Source organism: Ailuropoda melanoleuca, chromosome 13, assembly GCF_002007445.2.
Source record: "Ailuropoda melanoleuca isolate Jingjing chromosome 13, ASM200744v2, whole genome shotgun sequence".
Taxonomy (NCBI): Eukaryota; Metazoa; Chordata; class Mammalia; order Carnivora; family Ursidae; genus Ailuropoda; species Ailuropoda melanoleuca.
Genome location: NC_048230.1, coordinates 28,486,044 through 28,505,252, shown reverse-complemented (window position 1 = coordinate 28,505,252; position 19,209 = coordinate 28,486,044). Strand labels below are relative to the sequence as shown.

Below are 19,209 nucleotides of genomic sequence, written 5' to 3'. Positions count from 1 at the left end.
TCTCAAAGTCCTGCCTCGATGGCCTGTGTTCCTGGGTCTACCCAGAAGGTGACGGCAACCCCCAGGCCTCTCGAAGAACCCATCCTTACACACTTACCCTCTGTCTTACGTACACCGTGCGCTTAACCCCCCCACCCCAGGCGATGCCACGGATTTCCATCTTTAGGGAAGGACAGAGGATAAGCTGATCGGGTGTTGGTGGGGTCCCTGCAGGTGTGGAGGGAGAGGAGCTGCCCAGTCCCCGAGTGGGGAGCTACGCCGCTAACCGCTGCCTGGTCCCGCTGCCTGGAGCCCCGGCCCGTTGCTACCGCTCACTACTGGCTGCGTTTGGGAGGCCTCCGCTTCCTGATGAGAAAACTATAAACGTCCGCTCCTTCTAAGAGACTGGAGGGAGGCGTCGTTGAGACAGTGCAGGTAAAGCTCTCATGACAGCCCCTGGGACAAGGAAGGGTGGTCGCTGGTGTTACGAGTGCCAGCAGTGGCCAGTCCATTCTCCGTGCCAGGTCCGTCTCACGTGTTTCACACGCACGAGTAGCTCATTTAGCCGCCAACAACCTTGTAAGGGAGGTACTGTGATCATCCCCGCTTGGATAGGGAGGCCGAAGCACCGAGATGCAGCGACTCGCCGGGGGTTACCGGCTGGTTATAGACACATCCACTCTGGCTCCAGAGCCTGCGGGCTTACCCATGGTGTTCTAGATCCCTCTGGAAGGAGTCAGAGTAGAGATGCCATTTAGCAAGCAGGGACTATGTATCCGCTTATAGGGAGACAGGTGAGTGTGAGACAGATGCCTAAGAAGAAAATCGCTGGCGCCTAATGTGGGACAGTGATTCATTCCACTGTGGAGAGGGCCTGATACAGCCCCCCAGGGTACGATGACCAGGCCATTTTCGACCGCTTCCCAGGAGAGGGGATCTAGCTGGATGACCAACCGAATGACTGATTGCTTCATTCATTCATTCATTCATTCATTCATAAAAGAGTGCATTCATTCCATTCAAGACCCTCTGGAACGAGTACTCGGGACTGAACTAGCTTGAGAAGGATGATTTTTAAAAGTCAGGGGAGGGGGTGCCTCAGCTGGCTCAGTCGGAAGAACGTGCGACTCTTAATCTTGGGGTCATGAGTTCGAGCCCCACATTGGTGTAGAGATTGCTAAGATAAATAGCTAAAATCTTTCACATGAAATAAAATAAAAAATAAAAAGTCAGAGGAATCACAGCCTGAATGCTGAAAAGACTAAGACCGCAAGGACAGACTGACCTATGAAAGGAGCAGAGGACTCTTCCAGGTGGCATTTTCCAAACAGGTAATAGTTGTTATTGGGGGAGAAAGGGCTACCAAGTTAAATACTTTCAGAATACCCACTAGACAAATGAAGACCAGGGTCATCCCTGCAGGGCCTGTGTTGCTAATATGCTAATGGAAGCTAATATGCTAATAAATGCTAATATGCTAATGAGCACCATAAACACCAAGAGGCTGGCAGTCGCAGGGGGCACGTCTCAAACTTGATTGACCCCAGGAACCTCCTCAGCAGGACTGTTTGGGGCCAGTGTAAGAAGTCTTGCTCTGGGCCCAAAGCGTGCAGGGGAGCTGGGAGCGAGGCGGCAGGTAGGCTGGGAAGGTGCCCGGGAAGGTGACCGCTCCGAGCTGGATTTTGAAAAGTCCTGGCAAGGTTATGGTCAGGTGAAGGAGTGATGGCAAAGAGTTTTCCAGTCGGGGAAGGGATCCTAAGACCCCTTTATCTTTATAGTAAAGGCCCGAGGAAGTGGGGTGTCGCCCTGGCGGGGGGAGGGGAGGACGGGCAAGGCCAAGCTTGTGAGGACAGAGATTCCAGCAGGACGTGGCTGCCCCATCTGGCTCCCGGGGTGGGCCCAGGAGCTCACAGCTTTTCTTTCAGAAGGAAGGAACCCCAGCATTTGGATCAAGATTTAGGGGAAAGAGTCACCTTCTGGTTTTCCCTGAAGTGGCAGCTGGGCGATGTTACTGCTGTCACTCAGGCAGGAGAGGGCCAGGAGACACGTACCCTTGGTCTGGTGGGGGCTGCTGGGGTGGGACTCCCTGGGAGGAGTGGCGTTGTTTCTGGAAAGCGGGCAGGGCGTTCACAGCCCAGGAGGGTGCATCTGAGGAGCAGAGAAGAGGAGAGGTGGTGCAGGTGGAGAGGGGAGGCAGAGAAGAGAAGGCTCCACCAGCCAATTTACCCCATCACCAAAGGCCAGTGATGCCCTCTGGCCCTTCGAGAATGTGAGGAGCATAAAGGAGTGAAGCCAATGTCGGGGATTTCCACCAGCCACACCAGCCACGGGCCATATGTTCTTCCAAATGCATGTCTTATGTGTCGACATGAACACCTGGGTCCCCGCCCCGTCTCGGCTTCGCCCAGCTCTGGAACCTTAAAAACAGCCCCGTCTCTGCAAATGAAGACCCCAGATCCCCTTTTGTAGCTGCCAGATTGACAAAGATGAAGTCAGGTGATTCCAAGTGTCAGAAGTTGTAGAGCAAAGATGAGAGTGGAAATGGGCACCACCTGACTTGATTTCAAATGGCAAAGGGGACATTCGCGCATCCTGCCATAGGCACCCCCGTGAGCTCCTGTCCCCCCTGAGCACCCCAAGACACTCGTCCACCGGCAGGAGCTGGAGTTGGCAAGTGTGCGTTCACACGATGGGCTATGACCCAGAGCTCCGGTAACACCCAACAACAGTTTGAAATTTAGAAACGTAATGTAGAGGGAGCAAGGACAGCACTCAGCATAATACCGTTCTTATAATGGTTAAAAATATGCAAAACGAAATATAGATCGTCTAGGCATTCTTAGCTGGGAAAACTATCGTTTTGTTTAGATTTATTTATTTGAGAGAGAGACACTGAAAGGGTGAGCGTCGAAGCCATTAACTGGGGCCCTATTAAATCTACACAGACCAGTCCTTGGAACCCCAGTAAAAACAGCTTCCACATTTGATTTATCCTTCCCTTCCCATGAGCTGGAGGCCTTTGTGAGTATTGTGGCTGAAGAGGACACCAGGACGAAAGGTCAGGCCGGAGTCCACGTTGCATTGGGTCCCCTGAGTCACAGACTTCTACCATGTGCCCATCACCTACTGCTTTCTTCAAACAGGTTCATTAGTTGGGACCAAACAAAATAAAGCATATGGTTTTCCCTGAGTGTGGCCTTTCTGTTTTGGAAGGATTTTTTGTTGTGCAAATCCTGGCCTGGGATATTTTTATAATCCTTGCTACATTGGAATGACCTTCAGAACATCCTTGACTTATTCGGTATTCACCTTTAAGTCAGTTCCTGTGTATGGTTTCATTTCATCCTCAAGGGGCGCCTGGGTGTCTCAGTTGGATAACCCTCTGCTCAGGTCATGATCCCAGGGTCCTGGGATCGAGCCCCGCATCGGGCTCTGTGCTCAGTGGGGAGTCTGCTTCTCCCTCTCGCTCTGTGTGTCCCCCTACTCTCTCCCCCATTCTCTCTCTCTCTCTCAAATAAATAAATAAAATCTTAAAAAAAACACGAAACTGCCCTGAGCTCAGAATTTTTACCCCCATTTTACAGATGAACAAACTGAGATTCAGAGGTTTTTAAGAAACTACCCAAAGTTCCAGAGCTATGATGTGGCACAGCTGAGATTCACACTAAGGCAGATTTGACCCCTCTTTCTAGACTTAGAAGGCTCGGAGCTGGGCCCTGTGAGGCATCACACAGTGAGGGAAAACAGCGGCCCAGGGAGTGGCAACCTGCCGAGCCTGGATGTGAGGTTGCTCGGGAAGGACTCATCAGCCAACAAGCCAACACGATTACCAGCTGGGCTCCTGCATTATTCAGGGCGATGTGCAAGGCTCCCCGGAGAGCTGAGGACATCTAAGGGGAATCCTGCTCTCAAAGGGCTGACTCTCTAGTTGGGAAGAGGTAACCAAGAATCCAAGAAGACACATGACAAGTGCCGGCAGCTCTTCCCTGGAGGGCCTCACGGAGGCTATGAGCCTCCGGCCGGGGCTAGAAGGCTGAGCCTGTGACCGGCAGGCGACTCTCAGCAGTGTCCCTCCATCCCACAACTCATCTTAGACGACCTGCTGTGTGCCCCCCGCTATGGTTGGTGACGTGGGCCCAGAGCTGACCAGGGGCTGGTCCTGCCCACAGGGGGCTCCCAGGCTAGTCCATGAAAACGCTCCCACTAGAAGGGACTGAGCTGGGGCCAGTGCCCAGGGAAGGTGACACAGAGAAAATGTTGCCTGAACTGGGCTTCGAAGAATACACCAAGTTTGTAGAGGTCATTCTGAGGGAAGGCCAGGGCCCGCACAGAGGCCTGGACATAGGTGGTAGTCGAAGGACAACACAGACAATAAAACAAGATTAAGGACAGCAACACGTGTGGACACCAGAGCCTAGACGAAGTCTCAGACATGCTATGCCCTTTACTCCTTAGAGTGGCCCTCATCTTACAGAGAAAACGGAGACTCAGAGAGTTTCGGGTCAGCCCGGTACTAAAGGCAGAACCATCTAGAGCCCAGGACTGCTGCTCCCCAAACCCACGCTCTTCCCCACGCAGGGAAAAGCAGGTCACGGGGAGGTGGGAGTGGGCCACGAGCTAGGGCGGGGAGTTGGGGCAGGGCTGCACGGCACAGGCCACCACGGGCCACACCAGCGGGCCGTGCCCCCTGCCTGCCCTTCTGATGGAGCCGTTTAACAACGACAAAGCCCACCACACAGGACGGAAGCTCCTTCGAGGCCAAGGATGGGTGAGACAATGTTCCAGCTTAACAGGAAGGGGCTTGAAGGTGCGAGGTGACCCCAGCCCGTGAAGGAGCTGAAAGTACTGCCCGCGCGCAAGGCAGGTAACCTGCTAAGGGACAACGTCGACGCGGCAAAGTTGGAGAAAGCAAGCCTTCTTCCGGAATCCGAGCCAGCGTGGCCCTGGGGGAGACCATTTCCTGCCCAAGTGCCCGGGTCCCACTGGGGGGTTTGCAGGGCCTGGGCGAGTGGACAAGCAGGGGCTCATCTACCGCTGTCCGATGCGGAAAGGGTCCCGGCCAGGTTAGCAAGCTGTTAAATACGGTATGTCCCATTCAACTCAGGGAGCAGTACACTCTTACCTTCCGTACTTTCTTCTATGTATACTTTCTCCTTGTTCACCACCTCAGAGGCTGGGTTCTCCGCAGAGTTTTATGCTAGAAAAATGATATCGGGGCGGGGGGTGGGGTGCCTGTCTGGCTCAGCTCCTGATCTCAGGGTTGTGAGTTCGAGCCCCACACTGGGTGTAGAGGTTACTTAAATAAATAAATACATTTTTTAAAAAGAAAGAAAAGTGACATGGGGACAGCCAGCCCCCAGCCTGCTGTCTGCCCATCCCTGCTCCATCCCACACTGGACACCCCAATGGAACCTCCAGGCTCCATCCACAGCCCCTGCAAATGGCCTCCCCTGACTACATCTTGGGCCCAGGGGCACCCACACCAGCAGCATGGCCCACCCTGACAGGATAAAACCCAGAAAGAGGTCTGCACAGCCCAGAAGCAGGCTTACAGCCATTTGGGCAAGAAATTCCAGGGGCTTGAGGACCCAGAGCATAGGCTGGGGGTTGGGGAGTGTGTGCTCTGGATGTGTGTGACCCCTTGGACCCCAGACCCCGTGCCCTGTAGGGAGGGGCATGGCCTTAAAACTGTTGAGTAGAGCCCTCTAAATGGAAGGGTCTGGCAGGACCCCTTCTCCTTGGTCTCAAGGCAGTTCTGTGGGTCACAGCACTTGCAAAAGGGCATAGAGAAGCTGGAGAGAGATCAGAAGAGGGAGAGCAAGATGGTTCAAGGCGTGCAGGAGACTGGACCATCAGGGAAGGATGGTTCTGGAGAAGGAAAGACTCAGGGAGAAATGTACCCCTGAACTGGAGGCGAACTGGAAATCCACAGTGAAGCTCATGTCCCCGAGAGGACAAACCAGAGTCTGGGCTTGGACTGAGTCAGGAAAGACCGCAGTCAGACCTAAGGAAGACCTTCCTGACTGGCAGGACGTGCTGTGGTGTCACTGGTGGGCCTGGCTGTGGGCACTGTGTGCTGTCGTGGCCGCTCCTGGGCTGGCCAGCTGTGGGGCTTTGGGCAATGGAGTGGCTTTCTGGGGGCCTCAGTTTCCTCAACTGTAGAGTGGCGATAATGGGGGTAGCTGCATCCCGAGGTCGCTGGGTGGGTTGGGGGGACGAGTTAAAGTGCGTGCTGCTTCCTCAGCGCACCCCATACATGATGGATTATCGCCTGGCCGTGACCTGCCCTCCCTGCTCACTTCCTGGCTCCTTACTTAGGCTCCGGAAGCCTCAATTTTCTCACGGACAAAATAGGGATGAAGGTGCCGGTCTCACGGGGCTGCTTTAGCTGCGAGGACCTTGCCGACATCCCAGACCCCCTCCTGACGGATTGCTGAGGTTGCTCTAGGATCTCTCTCCCTGCAGAAGCTTCAGTTAAGACAGAGGAGCCCCCAGCCTGTGGTCGGGCATTCTCTCTTCAAAGTCAAGGGGCGGGGTGGGGTGGTCCCCAGAGGTGCTGCTCCAGGCCAGAAGCAGAGGAGATGAGACTTACTCCTGAGGACACCTTGCTGGCAGATGGGTGAGGCCCTCCTGGCCTCCATTGCTGGCTGCCCTTCTCTGTCCCTCCTCGGAGATCTATTGATGGATGGGGGCTTGGCACCTTCCAGGCCAAGCCAGTGCCCCCCTAAGATGTTGCCAATGGGAAAGGCCTTGCTGGTAGTGAGGGACCCCAGCCAGAAACAAGAGAGCTTCCCAAGAGGAAGATTATGGACCAACTTCAAGTTTCAAATGAAGCAGACCATGGACAAAAGAAAAGATGGTGGCTTACCCAAAGACAGGGCTTTCGTGGACTTGGGATGGAGGGGGAGCTGATAATAAAGAAAGAGAAACTGATTGGAATTCTTGCAACCCAACTCCCTGCTAGGGCAAGATTTAAAAAAAAAAAAAATTGTGTTGCCTTGCCTCTTTCCAGAAAAGATTTGACCGCAAACATTTATTCCAAAGACAACAAATATTTATGAGTATCGACTCTGTACTTGCCAGGCACAGAGAATGCAGCGGTGGGCAAGACAGTGCCTGCCCTCAAGGAGCTTATAATGCAACACACATGGGATTAAAGAATAACCTGAAAACAGAAAATCAGGATCAAGGTGAAGGAGAAGACAAATGCCAAGTCAAGGTCAATAGAAGTGCCAGGATTGAACTCCAAGTTTGACTCTGGGTTTCCTAACAGCCAGGACATAAAGGGAAACATACTTTATCTGAAAAGGGGAGATGCTCGTGCTCAGGGAGGAATAAAGCTGAATATTGAATCGTAAAGATCGTGTTAAAAAAGATCAGCTGTCTCAGATACACAAACTGCAGAATTGGTTTGGGCGAGAAAGATCCTGTCTGGCGGCTTTCTGGTACGTGTATGACAGAGGTCAGGTGGGAAGGAGCAGAAGGGACCAGACTTCCAGCTGGAAGTAATGGAGAGGCCTCTTACTCCACCTCCTTCCTGTTTCACAGGTGAGAACACACTGATTGCCCAAGCCCCCTGCGCTCGTCCGAGGGGCAACATAATGGTCCCACGGCCTCAACTGCCAGCCTCCGACTAGCCCAGCTGGAGGGCATGCGGCAAGTTTGCCAGGGCCTTGCATCTATCCCCGAGTGAGGACCTCCCAGAGTTTCAGAAACAGTATCCATATACCCAAAGCAGCAGCTTGCAAGTTGCAGGTCGAATGTAATCTTGCCTCAAAGGCCTCCTTTGGGGAGTAAGGTAGAACGTGAACGAATAAATTCTTGCCCCCAGGAAGAAGTCCACTTTTGTGCCTGAATGGTGGCAGAAAGAAAAAGCTCTGGGCCCAACAGGATGTGGATTGAGAATACAAGCCAGGGGACCCGAGTCCTCATCTGCAGAATGGGCTGAAGTAGGTTTCAGAAGCCCACGATGTGTGTATAGGGACCAGTACACGGACTGCCAACAAACACACTCACCCGACCCTGGGTGCAGAAACAAGTCCCACCAAATGGGAATTTACAACTAAAGGCTCAGGCTCCCAAGTGTAGTGTGAGCTGGGGAGCACGGCGGGGACGGCAGGTAGCAGATAGAACACAGAGTGGAAATGTTTGCAAGTGGAGCTGGGATGGAAAATCTAATCCCAGGGGATTGGAGACTCTAGGGACGAGGCTCAGACAGCAGCCTGCTCAGGTCTGGGCTCCCATCCTCCTGAGAGCTCTCCAAAGGTCAGGGCTGTCAGCCACGTGGCCTGGGCCAAGCGGACCTGAGCTGAGCGGGGCAGGCTGACCGCTGGTCAAGGGGAGCCAGGTCCGGCTCCTTTCAAAGTCGGCAGAAGCAATGTGCTCGGAGCCTCAGGTTAGGCCAGGGGTGGGTGGGGTTTGTATCCATTCTGCCCATTCTGTCTGCTCATGAGACCACGGTGATGCGTGCATGGGCCTGGCACTCTTAGGAACATCTTTTGTCCCTGTGCCTTTACAGAGTGTGTCCCATACAGCACAGTGTTGTGTGTTTGTTTACTGACCCCTGCTCTGTGCTGGGGTCACTGGGCACTGGCGGGGCGGGGTGGGGGTTGTGGAGGGGAGTTACAAGGGACTAAAACTCTGGTTCTCCCTTGAGGGGGGCATCTGCAGTCTAGGAGCCCATGGTAGAAGGCAGTGGGAACGTAGGGCATGTCTGCCTGTGGGGGAGAAGAAGAGGGAGTGATGACACGGGTAGGGGGCATGGCTTTGGAAATCTAGTAGGCCTTCCCAAAGGAAGAGGGATTTGATCTGGATCCAAGGCAAAGTGGAATTTCAACAGTTAAATGCAGGGAAGGGAGAGAGGAGGGGGCGAGATTTTCCATGAACAGGCACAGAGGAATTGGGAGGTTCTTGGGGTATTATGAAAGTACTACTGAACAGGTAGGTAGAGCCCAAATCCTAGGGAGCCGCGGTGCCAGACAAGAAGTGGGGAGCCATGGGAGGTTTTAGAGCAGAGGAGAGGTCCTCAGAAATCCCAGTTAGGAAGATAAGTGGTGAGGAGGTGGACAGGAGGCAGGATGCTTGCTCCCTCGAACGGCCACAAGCCCCTATTTGCATTCCTAATGGCCCCGCGAGGAGCGATTGGCTTTTCTCGCTGGCCCGGCTGGCTCTGGCAGATAAGTGGGACTCTGTGCCCAGGGGCAGGTTTCACACAAGAGTCCTCCCAACAGACTGGGTGCTCGGTCCTGTTGCTCCCATCCCCCTTTCCACCCTCAACACACATGTGCACACGTGCATGTGCGCGCATTCTCTCTATCTCACGCGCGCGCGCGCGCACACACACACACACACACACACACACACACACACACACACACCCTGGTTTTCCAACCTAGCTTGAGTGGTTGGTCTGCCTGTTTGCAAGTCCTTGTACAGGTAATTAGGATTTTCTGATGACCACAGGCCTCAGAAAAGCCCCTTCCACCTCCCGGCCCTTTACCCTGACCCCAGCTCACCTCCACCCACACCAGCATCGCTGTGTGTCCCTCCTTAGAAATCCTGCTCTGTGCCTGGCTGAGCGCAGTCAGGCCTCTGGTCTCTGCATTAGGTCGGGAGGGCTCCCGTGCCGCGTGCTATGAGTTGTGAACCAGGCATGTCCTGTAGCCGCTTGGCCTTAACCTTCGCCCCTCCCTTGGGTGCCCCCCACTGAGCCTCATGACGCCCCTATTAGCCCATTCCTTCCTCCTCGGCTGAAAATACCAACCCCTCAAGCTCCGAGGCTCCGAGAGTCCTGCTGGGTCCCTGCTCGGCGCCCTCTGACCAGGGGAGGACTCTAACTCCTCTTTTCTGGTAGCACCAGCAACGACGCTCACTTCTCTGGAAAGAACGTGACGCTTCTCAATGAGCCTCATCAAGACCCTTGCTTCGGAAGCTTTGGACAGCCCTGCAGGTAGGCAGGCCAGTGATGGCGGTATGATCATCGCCCACGTTGCAGGTGAGGGCGCTGAGGCCTGGGAGGTGGTGAGACTCCTCCACGACTGCACAGCTGTTCGAGTACAGAGCTCCGTGCTCAGCCCTCCCCACCCCGCCCTGAGGTCAGCTCTCAGCGCCCACCCCCCTCTACCAGGCAGCTCGTCCAAATCACTGGGTGACCAGAATCCGGGATTGAAATCGCAGAGCTGGGAGTCCAAGGCCAGCCACTTGCCCGCGTCCCCTTTTATTGAGGTCCAGAACAGTGAAGGGACTTGCCTAATGTCACACCCCAACTAGGGGCAGAGCCAGGGCTCAGGAACCCTAACTCACTGGCCAGAAACCTCCCGCCACCCCACACTGCCCCCTCTTGTCTCCCAGCACACCTCTGCGTCTCCATCATTCCCCTGGATGTATGGGTGTGCCTGACATTTCTGGAATTCACTCCACACACATTAATGAGGCCATTTTGAGAAGGCCCGCCTCAGGGGGAACCAGAGAGCTGTCTAGTGTCCCCATCCTGACCCCTGCCAACTCCTCCTGGCCGTGCACGCCAAGCTGCAAACAGATAAATAGACTCTATTGGTCTAGGCTACCCTCCCCCCGGCCCCCAGCACACCTTTCTAGCCCCCAGAACTAGTGGCAGGGTTTTGGGTTTCAAAGCTGCGATGAGACTGCATGGAAACCAAGCAGCCGTCGAGAGACGTCAGGCTGCCACCTGGGTCAGTGTTCATAGAGGGGATCCAGATGTCACCACAGCAAGTGACCGACCAGAGTAGGGGTTGCTTGTCAACAGTGCAGAAGTGATTTTGTACTTAAGCAATGCCTCTAAGACGTTGGTTTAACGTGAAGATAGGGAAGTTCCTCTCCCTCTGATACAAGCCTGACCCTGCCTGGAGAACCCTCTGGATCTAAGGCAGCCCTTGTGCCCACATAACACAGGTTGCCTGGCACTAAAGAACTGGTTTTCAACCTCCGAGCACAGAACCTGGTCCCTAGTGCCCAGCCTGTGGCCCGCTGAGCACTGAACATGCAAGGAACATACTTGAAGGAAGGATCCAGAAGCAGCAGGATAGGGCACTGCAGGGTAAGTATGGAGTTGGCATTTTCTGGAAGATTCTAGAAAACCTCTTCCCCCGGGTGGGTTATTGATTCACCTGCGCAGAAGCAGGGAAGAGAGGAACCGATGACCCTCCTCCCCAGACGGTCCTGTTTGCCAGCCCCCTCTGTATGCCAGACTCCGGAGGAGTCCCAGGAGATGGAACTCTGGCCTCTGCCCTTTCTCTCCACCTCCTCCAGGCCCAGCAGCTCTTCCTGCTCTCCTGGCCTAGTTCCTCATTGCGAAGAGGGAATTCCTTCTCTGGCTGCAGGAGAAAGAGGGACCCTGCTTGGAGCATGGGCAGCGATGGGGACAGGCCTGGAGGGGGAGGGAATAGAAGTGGATCCCCTGCTACGGCACCACTCCTACCTCCCCCCCACAAGAATGTAATTAAGCAGCAGGCCTCTGCCAGGAGCCAAGCTTTCTGCCTTCCGTCTATAAATCACCTTCTGAATCATCTCTCGGCTCCTGGAGGAGCAACTTCTGTGCTCAGGCTGGTCCAGGCGGCCCCAGTGCCACTCCCCCCCCTGCGCCTGCCTCCCCCGCCCCTCTCTGGCTCAGCCCCAGGTGGCTCCAGGTCCCAGCTGGAAATGGCAGTGGCCGCAAGAGCCCCACAAACTGTGGGGTGGGAGGAGGGCTAGGGGAGGCTCCAGTGCCCTCTCTCCCTACCCTTCCTGGGCAAGCAGAGAGCTGAGGGTAGGTTTGCCTGGCTTAACTCCATCAAGTTAAGAATAAAGCTGTAGTGGGGGCACCTGGCTGGCTCAGTAGAAAGAGCAATTGTTGGACCCTTGATCTTGGGGTTGTGAGTTCAAGCCCCATGTTGGGTGTAGCGATTACTAAAAAATAAATAAATAAACTAAAAAAAAAAAAACCAACGAATAAAGCTACAGGCTTGTGGTCAGCAGTGCCAAGGATAATAGGGCAAGCTGACCTCTGAGGGTAAGAAAGCAGGGCCAGGTGAGGCCAACCCAGGAGGGCTTCTTGGAAGAGGCAAGTTTGGATATAGGACCTAAAGGGGTCAAAAAAGCTTGCAGACAGGAGGTGTGAGTAACTAATATTCACCTAGTACTTTCTGTAGGCCAGGCATTGTTCTAAGAGCTTTATATGCATTTGCTCATTGAACCTTCTCTATAAACCTATGAGGCAGAAGCAATCACTGTTCTCATTTTAGAAACGGAGGCTCAGAGAGGTTAACTTGCCCTAGGTTACCCAGGCAGTATGTGAAAGCCCCGGATGTGAATGTGAGCCCGGCTGCTGGGTTTGGGGACAGTGTGGTCAGACAGAGCACGCAGGCTGGTCCGGTGGCGGTGGGGCAGCCAGCTCTGGGACTGAGGGCAGGTGGGGCTGCGGAATTCAAGGGGCTAGGCTGCCTGAGACAGGCTCTGAACGTCTGAATGGGCCAGGAAGGGATGGGGTGTGGAGACAGCAGAAGGGAGAGTGGCAATGGGGCTGTCCCTGGCAGCACCGTGTCAGTCCCTGTCATAGCCCTGGGAATTCCAAGGGGCAGAAGGGATCCCTCAGGGGAGTCAGGGAAAAGGAAGCCCAGAGGGAGGCAGGGACTCGAAGCACAAAGAAAAGGAACTCGTCCTAGGTCGCGCAGCCAGTGGGCGGTGAACCCAGAACTCAGACCCGAGTCTCCCCACTCCACTCTAAACACTTGCTGGCACTCATGAGAACATAACGTATAGACAGAACACCCTTGGCCCTAACCTTGAGAGAGGGTTGAGGCATCCCTCTTCTCCCAGCCAGGGACAGAGGTAGAGAATGTCTTCCCCTCCCCAGTGGCTTTAAGGATTCTACAGCTCCCAACAGGGTGGATGGAAAAGGCCAGAAGACCAGGTCTTCCTCCACTCCTGGGCTCACCACATTCTGAGGCCAGAGAGGTCTTTTTTCCCTACTCTCCCTGGAAGGGTCTGTTAGCTCCATCCACCTCCGAGAAAAGTCACCTCTCCTGCCCTGACCCCAAGCTCCTTGTCTTGTCTCCTGCCGAGACCTATTCAAAGTCTATAGAAAACCCTTAGGTCATAGCTCCCTTGCCCTATCTCATGCCCAGATCACCTTCTCCACAGCCCATACTGTCTTCTCAATCCTTGTTCTGCCCAAGTACCACTCAGGTCTTTTTAACATTAAGTTCTGCAGTGAGGCGAATTAGAGACACTCCCTTGGCTGAGTCTACTCTTCAGGGATTTCCACCTAGGCCCCCCCCCACCCCACCTCAGTTTCTCCACCTTCCTCGGTTATCGAGAATGCACCCAGGTGCCAGAGTGTGGGGGCTGGTGGGGGCTGGCTGGATTTGTTCCTGGGAAAGCTGCAGGGAGGGAGAGTGTCCCCTAAAGATCTTGGCACCACAGTCCAGCTCCCAACTCTTTTTACCCCACCCCCACCCCCAAAAGGTCTTCCTACCCGGCAGCTGTCTCAGACCCAGGGCCCTCAAGATCCCTGGGGTGGGGGTGATGCTCAGAGCCCAGACTCCACCCATCGCTCACCTCTTGCCCCAGAGCTGTTGAAAAATGCTCTGAAATTCTGGGAGAACTTTCCCTGACTGCTGCCCCTTCTCTCGTGCCTTTTCCCCTATGCTAAAGCAGGTTCCCCAAGAACATAACTCAGCTCCAAGCTCCTGGTATTATTATAACATTTGACCTGTTTTTGTTTTTGTTTGAAACAAAATGTGGTCCCATCATAAGAATACAAACAGATCCGCCACCAATTTTGCTCGCCTTGGACAGCAAGCCCCACCCACAGTGGGGGTGGGGCGGGCAGGAGGGTTGTTAACTCACTTCCAAGAGACCTGGCTTAATTTCCCCCCCCCCCCGTATCCCCCCAGGGAAGGTCTGCCCTGGAAGGGAGACCACCCGGTTCAAGCCTGGCCATCCGATCTGCCCATCTGTCTGTCTGTCTGTCTGTGGGATCAACAGCCTCCAGCCAGCTCAGCTCCTCGCCAGCCCCAGCCCCAGCCCCAGCCCCAGCCAGCTGTAATTCCTGCCTGTTACAAGTGTTAACACCTGGCCTGGGGCCTTCCTCCCCCGCAGTCTCCAGGTGCCTCCTTGGGCCCAGCCCACTGACCCCCACGGGGTTTGACTGAACATGTTCACAAGCCTCTGAAAGGCGGGTGGAGGTGGAAGCCGGTGGGGGAAGCAGCACGACATCTGACAGGTAGGGAAACTGAGGCAGGGCTTGGGGCAGCCACTGGAGTGGGGGAATGGGCCCCAGGATGGTGGAAAGAACTCAGGTGTCTTATTTCCCAGCTCACTGCCCTTGACTCCTGCAGAACACTGTCACCCAAGCTGTGAGGCAGGAGGCTGGAGCATAAGAGGGAACAGAGCCCCAGGTGGGTGGGTCACGCAGAGGCAGGGTGGGCTCCCGACCCCCAGCGTCGGCCCCTTCCATCAGGGCCTCTGTCTCTGGAATGTAGCAGGCCCTAGGATGGGCCCTAATAAGGGAGTTCACTTTTCCCCCCAGAAGGAGAAGAAAGACAAGTTCCTCCAGCAGGGGCTAACTGGGCCTGACAAGAAGAATTATAGAAATCGGTGCCTGTCACCGCTTCCTGTCCCAGCTCTACCACTACCTGGCTAGGAAGGCCTGACGCACGTCTCTCCCTCCCAGGAGCCTCTGTCTGAGGCCCTGAGTAGCTCTACTTTCTGGTCTGCCTTTTCTCAGGCCTGGGCCCTAGGAGCGCAGGCCCCTGGGGGTTCGAAGTACCTTTCTTGAGGGGTGGCAGGGACAGAAATCCCAGCTAAACCATTTCCCCTGTAAATCCGTCCTGGGGAATGTGTGAGCTGGCTGGGCTAAAGACAGCAGCCTATGTGGTGCTCAGATGCTGAAAGAACTCGAATCTGACCAACTGCCCTGGAGGCAGAGTGGGAACAGGACTTTGAGGCCTGTCCACTCTATGGTCCCTGTCCCAGCCCGGCCCGGCCCCAGCTCTAAGAGGGTGACTTACCCTCCAGCCCAGTTCCAAGACCAAAGACAAACGGCCTAAGAGGGGAGGGCTGCTGACCGCCGTCCTCAGGCAGACAGAATGAGCTCGGGCCAAGAAGGGCTCTGCGCCCTGCCCTGACACTGCTGAGCTTGGGACCCTAGGTCAGCAGGGCCCTTTGCAGCTTCCTGGTTAGACCTTTGTCTCCTGCCGGACCGCCCCTCCAGGACCACGGACACCCAGTAAGCACCCAGGCTCGGGATGTCACTCACACCCGCAAGTCTTAGGTCTGCAAACATACCCACAACCCTGGGCTCTGCCAGTCACTGGCACGGGAGGACAGGGTCCCAGGCGGACCCAAACACAGCCTCACACTCCTGCTTGCAAGCACAGTCAGGTCATGGCCATGAGCACTGATATCCATGCACAAAGACAGCTGTGGGGCTTTCCCCTGACACCGTCATGAAGGCATGCGCGCACACGCACGCACGCGCACACACACACACACACACACCACTCACATGCCCAGTCATGAACACAGTCATGCAGTGTCACAAGCAGACACAGGGGCTGACCTTTACGTGGGCATAGACACTTCTAGACTTCCTCTGTCTCTCTCTTTCTCTCACACGCACACACACACACACATCCTAGAATCAGCCACTTGCTGGCACTTGTGTATAGAGAGGCAGCACGCCCTGTCACAGCCATGGATCCCCCATCTCACGTGAGTTCACATCCATGGTGGCCCAGGTGCGGGCACGGACTCTTCCATATGCGGAGACTCACTCATGTACAGTTGACATCTCTTACCATCATAGACCAAGAACACACACACACACACCCCTCTCCTCTGCTCAGACAAAGCAGCATCCCTGTCTCCCCCTCCTTGCCCCCCGCCAGCCCCTAAACAAGCCATGTGTCCAGCACTACATTAGGGAAGACATCCTGGCTTTCCGGGTTTTTCCACCATCTTCCTATCTAGATGCTCCCCAACACAGCATTACACACCAGACACCCCCCCACAACGCTTCCCACAGGCACTGCCCTGGGAAGTGCCCTCCTCCAGTTAATAGGGTAGGGGACCTGGCCTCTTCCTCACCCGTGCAGGCTGTGGGGCTCCAAGCCTTCTCTCCATACCCTCCCCCCACCAGTCCCCATGAAGGCAAAGAACAGCATGGCCTTGGCCCAGGGATGGAAAGAGGGTCAGAAAGGGCTGGAAAGGTGGGATGGGCTTAGGCAGTGGTCTTCCCCCAACAGGCAGAGCCCCCAACCTGGAATCCCAGGCTGCCCCAGCCACCCTTTAGACTTCTTTATGTACCGGAGGCCCCAGAGCAGCCCAAAGCCCCAGAACAGCCCAAAGCCACGGGAAGGATGGGCTGGGCGGAAGAAAGACTTTCCCTCGGGTGTATGTCCTGGGAGCAACTCTCACCACCCTCTGTACCCAGACCCTCGGCCGTGCCCTGCTCCTGCCCCCATCCCAGCCCCCATACAAATCCTGCCACCCCAAACAACTGGAGGCAGACTCAGGGTGTGGCCCCGGAATCATGCTGGCTCTGCTCCCCCCTAGCTTGGGGTGGGGACTGGGTGGCAAGTCAGGGAAAAGGGGACACATGCAGGGGGCACCGCGCCCTGGTGGCCTTCCTCTGACTTTCACCTCAGGGGCCACAGGCCCTCTTCTTACAGATCCCAAATTCTTCCTCCTCACCTCCCACTCTTTAATTAAAGTTTTCCGGAATGCAGGGGGCTGGAGACTGAGGACAGGCGGGGTATTTATTTAGAGAACTGGTTTCNGACAGGCGGGGTTATAATTTAGAGAACTGGTTTCAGTATGTCTTTCCCCTCTGGCCTCTGGGACCTGCCGGGGGACAGTGGGGCTGCTTGGAAAACAAGGGGACTCCCTGGAACTGGGGGTCCCAAAGGAATGTTTATTCCTTGGTCAGCCCCCCCCTTCCACGCACACACACCCCCAAACACCGCGCCTGGTTTCCCAGCCTTATTTACTAAAAATGCCTTTTGTATCCGCATTTCTCGGGGACAGAATTCTCCTTTCCCTCTCTCCCTTTCTCCTCGGTCCTCGGTTTTCCAAAAGGAACGAATTTGACATGGAGAATTGGGCTTTTGGTCAAACAACAAACCCACCCCCTCCCAAACAACTAAATTTTCAAAGAGCCCCTCTTTTGCCAGGATGGACAAACAACAAGAAATGAATAAAATCCGAATTCAATGGCATCTCGGATCAGCGAATACCATATTCACTTCTGAGGCTCAAGATTAATCTAGATCAGAGTGGGGAGAATCTGATGAAATCCACCCCCCACCCGCACCCTGCCCCAGGGATCCCTGAAGCCATCGGGGTCTGAAATATGAAGGCAAAAGGGGTTATTGTGGGGGAAATCTCTTGATGGAGGCGCCGGCGGAGCTGGGGGTGGAATGAAGGAACAGGATGATTTTGCCCATGAAGACCCCAAAATGGAGAAGAGGAGTGGCTGGGCCCCAGGGACAGCGCTGGATTTCCAAGAAACCCAACTGCAAGCAAATGGAGGGTCTTCGGGGCCCCCAGATGGAGACGGGTGGAGGGTGAGGATTTAAGAATCAGAGACCATCGGAGCCGAGAAAAGTCCTCCAGCCTCTGCAGCGAGTAGCAGGGAAAATGGTGATTATCAGAAAAGCCAGGAGTTGGATTCCGAAGGCGACACCAGCAGAAAATCCAGGAGGGGTCGGCGAGTGGGGGGCTGGAGGGAGGCAAGGAGAAAGGAGCCGCAGCCCACCCCCGGCCGGCGCCCCCCACCTCCACGGGACTCGGCGGAGAAATCGGGCCGCGGGCAGACAAGAGGCGAGTCTTACCACCAAATTGGGTAGCCGGCGAGGACCCTGGTGCCACAGAGCAGGAGGCCGAGGAGCAGCCCGAGCAGGTGGGGCTCCATTAGAAGCGGCGCCGAGGAGGAAGTTTGCCCGCGACCATGAAGAGGGGGAGCGACGCCCCCAATAGTTGGAACAAAGTCCACTTGAGATTGGAAATGACTTTCGGGCTTGTCAGAAGCGCACCTCCACCCGCAGCCGCCCCCCTCCAGAGCCCAGCGCGGAGCAGCCGGGTTTGAGGATGTCAGCGAGCAGCCAATCAGCGCCCGCGGCCTAAGGTAAGAGATGAGTCTGTAGTTCAGCCTGTCAATCACGCGCCCCTCCCGCCCGGCCCACGAGTCGGGCTCGGGGAAGGGCATCGCCCAGCAAACTTGGGCAAAGCCCGCGCCCCGGACACAGTGGGAACTTGGGGGAGGGGTCCTGGCACGTTGGACCCTCTGCTGGCACGGGACAGCCGCGGCACCCCCCCCCGCCCCCCGCCAGCCAGGTCGAAGAAGCTGGGGCTTTGACGGGGGCGTTCACGTGGTTCCGGGTTGGACTGGGCATTGATGGGTGGCTCCTTTTCTCTCGGGAGACCGTGACCCCTTTGGACTTGGGCGCATGAGAAATCGAGAGTAGAAAGCACACGGATGTTTCCAGAAGCCTCGTTCGGGCAGGACAGGATCCGAGGGTCTCGGAGGGGATTGGGAAATACAACCCCTCCCAGCCTCCAGCCTCCGGAGCCGGAGAGCCTGCCGGCCACTCGACCCCGGCCGCGGGAGGTCGCTTCCCGGGTGTCCGAGAGGCGCGCAGAAGGGTCCGCGGAGGCTCGAAGGTCTGGCTGCGGGCGGCGCCGGGGGACCGAGCTGAGTGTCATTTGAGTCTTTTGTCAGGGATCAGATCGGTATCGGGACCTCCTGCTGCCTTTGCATTTCCTGCAACTGACACCAGCGGCCAGTTGCATTTCCTGCTCGCGGAGCCAGGTCACTTTCTCCTCCTCGAGGGGTTCAGGCCCAGCCTCCAGCTCGGGTCAGAAGCAGTGACCGCCGTCCCATTTGGATCTTAAGGATGAACCGTTTGGGGCCAGTGAAACGCAGCAGCCCCAGCAGGGAGCAGCTGGGGTCCTCGGAAGACCCTGCCGCCCACCAGGGCACCCTCCCCCCAACTCTCTGTCTGAGTGCCCACATGGGGTTTGGTGATAACGAGTCCTTTCCCTGTGTGGAAACCAAATGTATCCAACACCCCCAGCCCCCACCATAGGAGAAAAGTCCCACCACAGCCCCCTGGGGTCTTTCTGTCCTCTCCCTCTCCAGAGTCCAAGAATTAGGTCTCAGTCCTGAGTGGTGCTGAGATGGAGGTCACTCTTGGGGGACTGGCCCCCTGTCACCTGGACGACCTGCTTCCC

The 19,209-nt window shown here is 55.9% G+C and overlaps 1 protein-coding gene across 1 annotated transcript in view; it reads right to left on the bottom strand.

The window, feature by feature from the left end:
* The window catches only part of WNT3 (Wnt family member 3), a 44,972-nt gene extending 26,958 nt beyond the window's left edge, over positions 1-18,014 (bottom strand). Inside the window, exon 1 of the mRNA XM_002928777.4 lies at positions 17,811-18,014. Within this exon, the coding sequence (XP_002928823.1) occupies positions 17,811-17,890 (80 nt within the window). The 5' untranslated portion in view covers positions 17,891-18,014. The remainder of the gene's footprint in view (positions 1-17,810) is intronic.
* Positions 18,015-19,209: the final 1,195 nt, after the last annotated feature.